At 40.6% G+C, this 13,147-nt stretch overlaps 1 protein-coding gene across 1 annotated transcript; it reads right to left on the bottom strand.

Annotated features, from left to right (window-relative positions):
- Window positions 1–232: 232 nt before the first annotated feature.
- On the bottom strand, window positions 233–11,446 carry LOC124034351 (serine/threonine-protein phosphatase 2A 55 kDa regulatory subunit B alpha isoform). The gene is made up of 10 exons (XM_046347435.1): window positions 11,109–11,446; window positions 10,508–10,585; window positions 6,549–6,646; window positions 6,289–6,454; window positions 5,991–6,103; window positions 5,654–5,831; window positions 5,211–5,375; window positions 4,702–4,871; window positions 4,252–4,343; window positions 233–2,829 (listed from the first exon to the last, which is right to left on the bottom strand). The coding sequence occupies exons 1-10, from the start codon at window positions 11,113–11,115 to the stop codon at window positions 2,553–2,555; spliced, it is 1,344 nt and encodes a 447-aa protein (XP_046203391.1). The 5' UTR covers window positions 11,116–11,446; the 3' UTR covers window positions 233–2,552.
- Between the last annotated feature and the right edge of the window lie 1,701 nt (window positions 11,447–13,147).

Raw genomic sequence — 13,147 nt, 5'->3', positions numbered from 1 at the left:
CTAATTGAATGTATGTAAACTTCTGACCCACTGGGAATGTGATGAAAGACAGAAATAAATCACTTTATACTATTATTCTCACATTTCAAATTCTTAAAATAAAGTGGTGATCCTAACTGACCTAAGACAGGGAATTTTTACTAGGATTAAATGTCAGGAATTGTGAAAAACCGAGTTGAAATGTATTTGGCTAAGGTGTATGTAAACTTCCAACTTCAACTGTATGTATGTATATTTGTATGTATGTGTATATATATATATATATATATATATATATATCAAATAAGAGCCGATCTGTGGCAACAATTACATTTGTACCGTAACTGAGCCGTGATGTTCTAATGCCAAGACAGTAATGGCGGTATGGGGTTAGGGGTATCACGTGTTGCTTCTCCTATTGAGCATTTTACATCTTAACCATACCTAAACATTAGGCTAGTAGTAGGCTACTCTTGTTCCTCATGTCATGACACATTTTCACAACAGCTATTATAAGTGACAGCCATTATAAACTGTCCACAAAACAAACATAAGAAAATCTAAGTATTCAACAAGGACATGAGGAAGTGACCCTCACAACACCAGTAGAGCTAATTACCTTTATTGCAGTCTGCAATAGTGCTTATTGGTAGCCTTACTAGTAAATGAGACTCAATTGATACTCTTAATGCTAACTTATTACGATCAAATGGCTCACAATTGGTATCTCGTCAATCAAGTATTCACGTAGCCATGTGCTACAGACAGAAGAAAAAATACTTTACCTCCCAAAATATCAACAAAGAATGCCACATTGACTAAATACAGTACAAACGCTGGAAATGCCGTTTATTTGAAATACTGTCTCCAATGCCCTGAGCTGACATTACCCAGTAATTCCATCCAATGATACCCACTAACACAACTCACTTAACAATTTTGTTTGTTTCCTGCATAAAGAACTTACGCACAATCAAAGAGAGAAAATATTGTTTCATAAAATATTTCAAGTCAGCAACCCTGTCTAGTCAATAAACCTGATACTCAGTGAACGTGCGGTTAAGAGCATTTCTTCAGTCAAACTGAAGCAAACAGATAATGCCTTTCCCATTCTCAATGTACAATGGGCTATTAATAATAAAATGATCTTTTACTCAGTGCAATTTCTTTGAAAACACAGCCATGGCAAACAAACAGATGCACACAGATCCACACCGGAGTTAAAACAATTAGCGCAAATTAACTAGCTTAAACTCAGAAGCACCCAAATCCATTCCAGTCAATATCGGTTACAGTAACCCAAATACAAAAACGAATGACCATTATGATTCCACAGTGACACATACCTGAAAATACTTATTTGGACATCCAACATGCATAAAGCCTTTCTTAATGGCACATTAATATGCACTCCATCTTCAAACCCGCAGCCCACGTGAATTTAACACAGTAAGTCACAATAACTTTCACCAGTCCAAGTAATCCTTCAGTCCATAGACCAGTCCAAAACCTACAGCTTAATAGACAACAGTGATCAGACTACACCAAGTAGTGCGAAGGGATTAAAGGATATCAATCAATATTTCTGTCTTCTTAATTCATACAAAAATAAACTAATTATAGTGATTATTCTTTATCTGAAGTACAAAACATCATTAAAAAAAACAAAAAACTTGATCCAGAGGGAAAACTAAAAAATTCACAAGAAGCATAAGTCAAGACGCATGCATGGAACTGAGCAGCAGAGGTACAAATGGGTGCCGCGCTTACATTTAAAAACGGACAAGTCATGCAGGTCAGCCAAGGCAGGCCTGTCTTTCTCCTGCAATTGGAGCCTCTGTGCTGAGCTGTACATGGTGGCACTCTAAGTGCAAGAAGGAGATTAGGCTGCAATGCCTCTGCCCACTACCGTTTACTTGGAAAAGCAATGGCTTCAAACTGTAGGCTACCTCTGGAGAAGGGCACTGTGCTTACCAGACGGTTAACCCTCGTCTGTAGTCTCAGACTGGCTAACTATATTCTACATAGTTGTCTCGAAATTACCCCCAGACCCCAACCCAGCCCACCAACTGAGTTGAGCTATTGTGTGTGTGTATACGTGTCTAAATCAATGTTTAGAGTAAGTGTGTATTGTATGTTAAAGAGGGTGAGCAAACTTGGAAATTTGACAAATGGCCTGGGACAAAAATTGAGAGCTGTCAGCTTGTCAATTTGGTCAGTGAAGAATAGCAATGTTGTGATCTGTGTCAACGATGGAGGGAACAACTTCCTATCAAAAGAAAAAACTGCTTGTATATATAAAAAATGCTTGTGGCACCAAAACCGTTAAATTAGCAACATATCAATATCTCAAAGACTAGTGTTAAAAAAGTGTTCCCTTTGGGATGTAGTGGACAACAGTTGCAATGTGGCAGAAGAAGTGTGGTACTGTTGGAGCCCCCTGAACAGGAAATAAGACTAAGAAAGCCATCAAAACAGAGGTGTTTTGCTGCACTTCTCCAGTTGAGATGTTGGGGACCAGAGTAGCGAGGCTAAAGTGGGATCTGGGATATGAAGGGTTCATTAAATATTTGTTACAGTTTGTCCTGAAATATATAGAGGTTGTTAGTGGTGGCCACGGCGATGATGTTGTCCTGAGGGTGCCAGGCCGTATGGAGGATCTTCTTGTTAAAGTCCAGGCTGTCTACACTGATCTCGTCCTTCTTGCGCTTCCCACCTGTGCACACCTTGCGGGGCTTGAGCACAGAACGAGGCTTACTGCTTTCCCGAGACGCCTCCAGAGTCACATCCTGCCGGTATCCTCGGTCAAACATCCTGAAGAAGTTGTTGTATGAGCCCGTCATCACAACACTGAGGAGGACAAGGGTGGGGAATGAAACTGAGGTAGTGGCAGACTGACAGTGGTTTCACATCAGTCTTTCAATCACAGAATCAAAACACTTATTTATCTCAGGCACATTAAGACCGTACAAAATTCAACTGTATTGTGGCGACAGGTAGCCTAGTGGTTAGAGCATTGGGCCAGTAACTAAAAGGTTTCTAGTTCGAATCCCCGAGCTGACAAGGAAAAAATCTGATGTTCTGCCCCTGAACAAGGCAGTTACCCCACTGTTCCTAGGCCGTCATTGTAAATAAGAATATGTTCTTAACTGACTTGCCTAGTTAAATAAAAATAAATGTAGAGTCAGGTCCATAATTATTGGCACCCTTGATAAAGATAAGCAAAAATAATTTTAAAAATAAACAGACCTATACGGTATGCAAAATGGGGGAAATTCCATATTTTTTATACTAATACAATAGCTCAGAGAAAGAGATATTGTTTAACAAGTAATTTTTTAAAAGTCAAAAAGATACAGGTCAAAACTATTGGCACCCATGTTTTCAGTAGTCTAACACCCTCCCCGTGAGAGGATAATGGCACAGCCTTTTTCTAAAATGTTGAGATTGGAGAACATGTTGGGAGGGATCTTAAACAATCATTCCATACACAATCTTTTCAGATCATTGATATACTTTGTCTGCTGCTATGGACTGCCCTCTTCAATTCAAAGTACAGATTTTTCAAGTCCGGAGACAGATGGCCATTGCAAATATGTTGATTTTGTAGTCAATTAACCATTTCCACCACCATAATTTGCTGTAGCTATGAGGTACTTTTCTGCATATGTGTCTGTTTTTCAATGCCAAATAGCTCAATTTTCATGTAATCTTGACCATAGCAACCGGTTCCAATCCAAGTGCCAATGCCGTTTATCAAACTGTAGGCGGAGTCACATGAAAATGCAAGGGTGAGCCTTGAGTTCTGCTGGACAGCGATAAAGGAAGCCTTTGATAAGGCCTGTGTCGCTCAGTTCAGATGAGGGGATATCCCCATGTACTGTATCTTACAGTATCTACAGCCTTTCTTCTGTAGGCCAAATGGAACATAACATTACTATGTACAACATAGTAATAAATACAACTATTACTCTTTAATGTGTCCTCAATGTCTAACATTGATCTAATGCAGGGATGGGCAACTTCAGTCCTCAGGGGCCTGATTGATTGCCACCGCTAACACACCAGACTCCTATAAACAACTAATCATGATCTTCAGTTTAGAATGCTTTTTTAAAATAAGCTGTATCTGTTAGGGGGGGGGGCACCACTCCAGCCCCAGAGGACTGGAGTTGCCCATCCCTGATATAATGTATCATACAGCATCAACTTCATGATCAATGTCAGACAGCTATTCACAATTCTAAACCTATTGCTAAACTTGACTCTCACCTGTCGTTTCCATTCCAGCAGCACTCAAACTTATCAAAGATGCAGTCGTTCTCATAGAGTGAGCACAGTTTACTCCTGAGGTATTCATGGACCTGTTGGGAGGAAATTATAGTTTATCGAGACACTGAAAACAGTACATTATATTTGCACAGAAAATATATTGGATCAGTCTAATATAAGCATACCATCGAATGTCAAATGATAACAAATGATACAATAATCAACTGAATGTATCCTTGCTTGAAAACCATCAAATACAACAAAGGCCAATACAGGACAGGTGTACACGTAAAGGACACATGTATACACTATATCTCCCCCTACTGGAAGACTTTGAGATATATATATATATATATATAAAACTAAAGTTTAGAGATTTGACAAGCAAATAGAATTTTGGACGCAACATCCATGATGCCACCATCTCCCACCACACAGACACCAGCTGACCTGATAAGTCTCTACTGGACGGGACTCCATGTTGAGGTCCCAGATTTTGACGGACAGGTAGTCCCGGGTCATCATGTAGCGCCCACTGTGGCTGAACTTGACATCAGAGATGGAAGAGATAATCTCAGAGAAGAATGAACGATTGCTTGGATCTTCAGGCTCTTCAAACACTGAATGAGACAAGGAGAAGTGTGCTCACTTAGTCAGTTCATTGGCTAGATTTCTGTTCAGCACTTTGTGAAATCAGCTGATGTGAGGGCTTTATAAATACATTTGATTGATTGAGTAGTCAATGACAGGAATGGACTCTTGAAACATCTGCTTCCAAGGTCTCTGAAATTTCTGGGCTTCTCAGTACTTTTAACCTGTCTCCGGAAAACTGGGTACATGTAGTAGTCATTTCAATCAATATACCATTTTAGTCACTTTACCTAGTCATCTCCACACAGGGCACAGCATTCTTCTGTCTGAAACTAAAATCTTTGACTCCACTGTCAGATGCCACTTACGTTTGGAGTGCTGGTCACAGAGAGCTGATGCTCTCATGTCACAGAGGCGGATGGTGCCCTTGCTGCTACTGTAGACAAATGTGTTGCACTGGTTTGGATGGAACTCTGCTGCTGTAATCACCTCTGTCAGCTCCTCCATGTTGACTGGCTTGATGTCCACAATGTCTGAGGAGGTCAGTGAGGTCAAGGGCAAAAATAACACCACCACAGATAAGGGGGCTCCTGAACTACCCTATCCCACAAATTACTTGAATTGTGCTTTATTGAACTGTCTCAGTGAAATTGATTACAGTACTATCCAAGACAAAGTCTACACACACACACAGATTTTTTAAAATAAATCAGACAGCAGGAAATTGAGATCGATTAAGATCACCTTCATCAGACACTGTGTTCATCAGACAGACTGAAAGGAAAAGTGATGATGACCAAACAGAGGATACTAAAGCTGCGGTCAGTGATCTCTAGGTTCCAGAGATTGATGCGAAGGTCATCAGCAGACAAGTAGGTCTCACAGTCACTGTTGACCGAGATGGAGTTGATGTGGTAGGTGTGTGCATTAGCAAACACTCGCCTGGGGCTGGCCTCAACCATCAGGTCCATCGGCTGAAACACTGGGACCTATGGTGAAGAAGAGATTTAGCAGGTTCTGTAGTATGAGTTGTGTGTGTGTGTATAGGATTAGGTGTATAGGGTGAGTCTACACACTCTTAGTTGTGTCAGTGTTGGGGTCTCTGAGTGTGTAGGGTATAGGTAGTGGGTACGTGAAGGTCTACACACCCGTAGTGTTGTGACGGTAGTGGGGTCTCTGTAGCGCCCATCCTCTTCCTTGAGGTTGTACCCCTCTGGTCGCTTGTCCCGTTCACTGATTTTCCACAGCTTTATAGTTTTATCTGCAAGACAACGCACATGTATGTCACACTGCTTCTGCACAAGCTAAATATTTCTGTTGATCCCTCTCCTATTCAAATCATACAAATGAATCAAATTAATAAAACCGCTTATCTAGAGTTTCCCCATCTTCACCAGAGGAAGGGCTGGGGAGGATAAGGCTACATGCACACACTGCTCTGCTGACCATTTGTGGACAAGAGGAACTGTGCAGCGTTCTTCTGAGGCAGCCACCGGATCTTGTTGATCTTCTCCTCGATCTCAAGGCTCTTCAGGTAGTCGAACTCGGGCTCGTGGCTCTGGAAGGTGCTGTAAACATTGTACTCCCCACGGCACTGTGGCTGGTTCTTGCTCTACTCAATGACAACATGCATAACATATTCTGAGACAAGATTCAGTCAAGTAATTGATTTTAGTGGACTGTGTTGAGCAGGATCCTTTACTTACCTCTAGCTCCTGCTGAAAGATCACAACGCGGCCCCCCTTGTCCCCAGTGGCTAGTAGCTCCCCAGAGTGGTTGAATTCCACAGTGGATATGATGTCAGCTGTTACAAATAACATGACAAGTAGTAGGTTAAATTGCTTATTGCAAAATAATAGATGTATCAACATTTGTCATGTTTTTTTTTGGGGGGGGGGGCTCTCCATTTAGCAATGCATCTAGTGCCCAACACTGATTTCACTACAGAGAGTAATATTAGTAGCCTAAATGTGATTTTGAGAAGCTGTGGAAAGCAAGGTATAGACCTACTTAACCACACCAGAGGGAAAAACGTAAAACAAACATAGCATCGGCAGCTAACCTCTTCCATAGAATTCTCATCCCGCTGCCTTTAGCTCAACAATCTCTCCCTTATGACTGAGGTTGGCACAAGCCTGAGTGTAGGGTAGTGCTATCCCCAACACAACAGGAGTGCTATGGAAAAGTGCTTGACTCAGCTCCTGTCACAGCCACACACTGTCTCCACACAGTTCCAATAGGAACAGACAAAGGGGAAAGGAAACAAGCAGAATAAACTATATTTTGCAGCAGCATGAAAACGGTTGCGTGTCCCACATTGCCACTGTCTGAGTCTTGCAGCCTTTCGCATGTCTGAAAGTCTGTTTAGATGAACTTAAAGGGACAGGCACACAGCAACCAGGTTTCCATCCAACCTTTTTATGCGAGTAAAGTACACGTCAGGAAAAAGTGACAGGCCTGATGGAAACTGCTAATTTGTTGGAAAATGTTCCAAATGTCGACAAAACACACTAGACAAGATAGGACTTTTGTGTGTCTGTAAATGTAATTATGAGAGAAACGGCAGTGGAAACACTTATGCACAAATGTCGACATAACTAACATATCGAAGCAAACTTTTGAGTCACGTGATGATATATTGTGTTGTCCTCCAACTACGACTTGGGAAAGCATGCAGTTTATTAGGCTACAGATTAAATAAACAACAAACTTCACAGGGTGGTGAAAGTACACTGAGATCACCTTGATGCTCCTTTTCCAATAAATATTGAGGGTCTTATTCTGGTGACATGAGGATCGATGATTGGCTGTTTGACAAATAAAAACACTCTCTTTTGTCTATTATAATCTCATCACATAGGTAAAACCCGAATACATCTGTGAGCGTAGAGCGCATGTGCCAAGGCCAGAGTGGTCACATTTTCTATACAATGCACTTATTGTGTGTGACAAAACCATCAGTAGAGTTGAAAATGCGATGGAAACCAATTGAACTTGTACTTTTTAAACAGGTACATGGTAATTTAACCATAAATGTTATACAGTTGAAGTCAGAAGTTTACATACACTTAGGTTGGAGTCATTAAAACTCGTTTTTCGACCACTCCACAAATTTCTTGTTAACAAACTATAGTTTTGGCAAGTCGGTTAGGACATCTACTTTGTGCATGACACAAGTAATGTTTCCAACAATTGTTTAGATTATTTCACTGTATCACAATTCCAATGGGTCAGAAGTTTACATACACTAAGTTGACTGTGCCTTTCAACAGCTTGGGGAAAAAAATAAAACATGTCATGGCTTTAGAAGCTTCTGATAGGCTAATTGACATCATTGTAGACCTCCACAAGTCTGGTTCATCCTTGGGAGCAATTTACAAACACCTGAAGGTACCACGTTCGTCTGTACAAACAATAGTACGCAAGTATAAACACCATGGGACCACGCAGTAGTCATACCACTCAGAAAGGAGATGCGTTCTGTCTCCTAGAAATGAACGTACTTTGGTGCAAAAAGTGCAAATCAATCCCAGAACAGCAGCAAAGGACCTTGTGAAGGTGCTGGAGGAAACGGGTACAAAAGTATCTATATCCACAGTAAAACAGGGCCTATATCGACATCACCTGAAAGGCTGCTCAGCAAGGAAGAAGCCACTGCTCCTAAACCGCCATAAAAAAGCCAGACTACGGTTTACAACTGCATATGGGGACAAAGATCATACATTTTGGAGAAATGTCCTCTGGACTGATGAAACAAAATAAAACTGTTTGGCCATAATGACCATCGTTATGTATGGAGGAAACTTGCTGCAGGAGGGACTTGTGCACTTCACAAAATAGATGCATTGTTAGGAAGGGAAATTATGTGGATATATTGAAGCAAAATCTCAAGACATCAGTCAGCTAGTTAAAGTATACCCCAAGTATACTTCTACATTTGTGGAAAAATGGCTTAAGGACAACAAATTCAAGCTATTAGAATGGCCATCACAAAGCCCTGACCTCAATCCTATAGAGAATTTGTGGGCAAAACTGAAAAGCAAGAAGTCCTACGAACCGGACTCAGTTACACCAGCTCTGTCAGGATGAATGGGCCAAAATTCACCCAACTTATTGTGGGAAGCTTGTGGAAGGCTAAAAAAAGTGTGTGCCAGCAAGGAGGTCCACAAACCTGACTCAGTTACACCAGCTCTGTCAGGAGGAATGGGCCAAAATTCACCCAACTTATTGTGGGAAGCTTGTGGAAGGCTACCCAAAACGTTTGACCCAAGATAAACAATTTAAAGGCAATGCTACCAAATGCTAATTGAGTGTATGTAATCTTCTGACCCACTGGGAATGTGATGAAAGAAATAAAAGCTGAAATAAATCACTCTTCTCTACTATTATTCTGACATTTCACATTCTTAAAATAAAAGTGGGGATCCTAAGTGACCTAAGACAGGGAATTTTTTACTAGGATTAAATGTCAGGAAGTGTGAAAAACAGAGTTTAAATGCATCTGGCTAAGGGGTATGTAAACTTCCAACTTCAACTGTATTTAGGTGCACTATATCATCACGCACAGCCTTTATCCACAACAAGTACATCTGATGGAAACATCTCTGGAAAATGCTCATATTGTTTTTATGCATATTTTTTACATTTCACATGAAAATCTGTTGCCAACTGGATGGAAACCTAGCTACAGACATACACAGATCCCTATATGTGCAACTAAGCGCACAGTCTATGCAGACTAAACCCAATTAAGCTACTAGCTCTCAAATTAAAAAGCAAAAGTGCCAGTGTTCCCAGTATCTTAATTAGTTTAAGTGGAAAAGTACAACAGTTAACATGGGCTCTTTACCAATGCTTTACTAACCTGCATCATGAGATGAAGGCTACAGACCAAAACTGCATGGCATGACAGACTATAGCTCCGTCATGAGAATCACCCAACATCATCTTACCTTTCGTTTTGGGCCACTGACCATTTCCAGACAATCAATTATGCACCATCACATCTGATCGCAAAATTAACATCCCTTTATTATTTGACATGTTTGGTGGGTAACGTAAACCTTCAATTCAACAGTCTCAAAAAGCCACCTGTCCCTTTTAATAGCTGGGCAAAGGCACACATTTCAGCAAATAAACCTTTTGTCTAAATGAATTGTTTACAGGTTAACATGAATAGATTACCAGGTTTAAAGTTTCATGTGTTACATTAAATCATTCAATAATGACTTTTTTTTAATTATGGAAATCTGTTTTTTTTTTATCACGAGTAAGAAACTGCTAGACATTGGCTGATAACAGCAAGCTAATGTTAACTGGCAAGCACAAAAACAGTCAACAACTTCAAAATAGGCATACTAAGACTCAATGACTGACACTGTGTGTACATGATAACAAAGTGCAGGCAATGCATAGATTGATTAAAATGCTTGAAGTGAATGCAGGAACTAAACAAAATCAACTAGCTATGCAAATGAGCAAACGTCTGTATGCATTAATAGATGCCTGTCTCTAAAAAGCGCTTGTTGTGTTCCGTGATTTTAATTGAAGTTATGGTATGATGTTTTGAGAGGAGAGGTGAAAGTGAGTCGGTGGCTGTCGTTGCTAACTGCACACTACATCAACTAGCTAGTTAGCAGTCTAGAGTCTGAATCATCAGTCATACCTTCAGCCACATCGTCATCAATCGCTCCTTTGACTTGAGAGAAACACCACTGCACATCATTGCCTCCGCCGCCAGCTCCTAGAACCGCAAACAGCAATGCTTTGAAAATCAAAAGCTGCATCATCATGGTTCTGATGTCAAAGATAATATGAATCGTATTGATCAGCATGCTTTGTTTATAATCTTCTGACTACTGTAGGTACTTTCCATAAAACATCATCAAGAGAACTATTGAGCAAAATAGACATCCTAGCTTGCTAACTTTAGCTCCAATACAGAGTGGAAGTGATAACTAACACAGATATAAAGTTAGGTAACATTAGCTATCTAAATGTCGATGGTAGAGTTAGCTAGCTAACCTAGCCGAAGCCTCCACTATCGCTGGACAACACATGCAGAGCAACGTTTACACTCCCAACTCGTAGACGTACTACGCTAACCTTAGTTAGCTAGATTATCTCTAAATATCAAAAAAGCGGACAATCTAACGTTACATCAACAAAAAAAAAGTATAGATTTTATGGGCGATTAACTTGACAATTTTATTTATGCGTCATAGTTAGCTAACGACAGTAGCCTGCTAGTAGCCTGCTAACTTTACCTGCCATGGTGGAGAGGGAATCTCTGTCGAGGAGGGCTTGCCTTGGTTGGGGCCCTTGCTTATCTTTCCAGTTTACCGTGCTAGGGTGTGTACAAGCAGAATCTCGATGAGTACAGGTGAATCGTAAAGCTACAGAGTGTGTGGCTTTCCCCCTACTATTCTTCAACTTCTCATGTCACTTATCTTGCTTAGCAGTGCTTTGACAAACAGCAACTCTCCCTTGGAACACCTTGCAAAGCCTCTTGTTTAGCTGGCTGCTTGCTTGCAAAATTTCCCCCTCCCTGTTGTACTTTCAAAATGGCGCAACCTAGTCCTGCATTGACGTCAGTGAGAGACAGACTTCTTCTTCTTGTGAATTTCCGGTAGAGCGATACGAACCTTGTTTCAGCAGGATGTTGTAGCTTTTCCTTATGTCATGCCTAATTGGAATGGATTTATTGATATCTGTTGGAAAAAAAGTTAGGATGTTGCCACACATACCTACTTGTTAACTAAATTAAGGAATTTCCTTTAAAATGATCCATAAATATTAACCACTATATGAAGAAGTTTAAGGAAAACATGAACTCAAATTGCTCCTTTTGTAATGACCACCCAGAAACAGTGCTGCATCTGTTTTGGCATTGTATTCATGTAAGAAAACCGTGGCAAGACATCAGTAGATTTATAATTGAACACATTTAGGAAGATTTTACACTATTGTGGAGAGATGTACAGCTTGGATTCTTTACATATGATAGAAATAAGCTGAAACGTTTTTATGTAATTCATTTAATTATTATTTTGGCCAAACTTCATATACACAAATGTAAATTTACAAACAACAAAACACATTTTCTTACCCTACAAAAATAAATTGAACTGTATTTTAAGACAGTTAAATACTCTACTAACAAAAAAGCTGTTAGCATTGTCAGTGTATGTATGTCCCTTAAGGTCCTTGTGTAAATGTAATGTGATATTGTCCCCCCTAGCTCGATTGTCCATTGTATACAATCGATATATACTTGTGTTCCCTCGTGTACTTTCTGTATTGATTGGGTGATAATAAAAAATAAACATTTAAAAATACGTATAGGGTCTGTCATATTGCACCACATTGTGCATGTGCAGGCCCTCCGATATAAAGTTGTTTATGACACACACAGAAAAATGTGAATTTCCGGTAGACTAGACGTTTTTGGGGGGCGTATTGCTTCCTTTCTCATTTCGGAATGTGCATTCCACATTGTGACAAAATAAAAAAATTAAGGGAAAACCTTAAATTGCATCACCATTTCACCCTGCACCTAATATACATTTACATTTCAGCCATTTAGCAGACACACTTATCCAGAGCAAACAGGGTGCCTTGCCTTGCTCAAGGAAACATCACCAGATTTTCCACCTACCTGCCATCCTATACACTAGCCCCCAAACCCTCCACCCCATCCCACTACTTAGACCTCAACAATCCTACACCAAGCCGTCGGCCTGGGAGGATGGAACCCCTTCTCTCAAAACTTTCTGTAGATCTGCACTAAAATCTCGTACACCAAAATATTTATCTGCTGCTGCAACTACCACATCTATCTTGATGATTTCCGCTCCATCAGTGCAATGCAGTTGATCACCAACTCTATAAACGCAAGAAATCCAATCTTACTAAAACTCTCTCTACAGGACTATTCACTGTGAGGGCTCCCAGTCGACTCACTCATCCTTGGGTTATCCTCTACTCTCTTCACTGCCTCAGCATAGGAAACGTTCTGTCCCACTCAAACTCTGTCAATCTCAACCTGTCTTTCTCTCACAGGGCTCTTCTGATCCACAGCTGCATGGGCACCCCCACAGTTGACACAGTGCACTCTCTATCCCAACTGCAAACTCCCTCTGACTATGCCCTCCTGCAATATCTCACATTGTGGAATCTCTTACACACTGCTGCAACATGTCTGAATCCTTAGCACCTAAATCAGTGAAGCAGGTTCAGAACATAAGCCCTCACAGAATAGCAAAACACACTACAGGTTGAGCCCCTAGCCGCATGACTCGAAGCG

Source organism: Oncorhynchus gorbuscha, linkage group LG04 (genome assembly GCF_021184085.1).
Source record: "Oncorhynchus gorbuscha isolate QuinsamMale2020 ecotype Even-year linkage group LG04, OgorEven_v1.0, whole genome shotgun sequence".
NCBI classification, from domain to species: domain Eukaryota; kingdom Metazoa; phylum Chordata; class Actinopteri; order Salmoniformes; family Salmonidae; genus Oncorhynchus; species Oncorhynchus gorbuscha.
Note: the sequence above shows the minus strand (reverse complement) of the source record. Positions and strands in the feature narration are given on the sequence as shown.

Bases quoted from the DNA above. Each gene is read 5' to 3' on its own strand.
- LOC124034351 (XM_046347435.1), bottom strand. The intron at 4,872-5,210 runs GTAAGTGGCATC...TGTCTCATTCAG, and splicing joins CTGTGACCAGCACTCCAAAC to TGTTTGAAGAGCCTGAAGAT. The intron at 2,830-4,251 runs GTGAGAGTCAAG...TGTCCTCCTCAG, and splicing joins TGCTGGAATGGAAACGACAG to TGTTGTGATGACGGGCTCAT.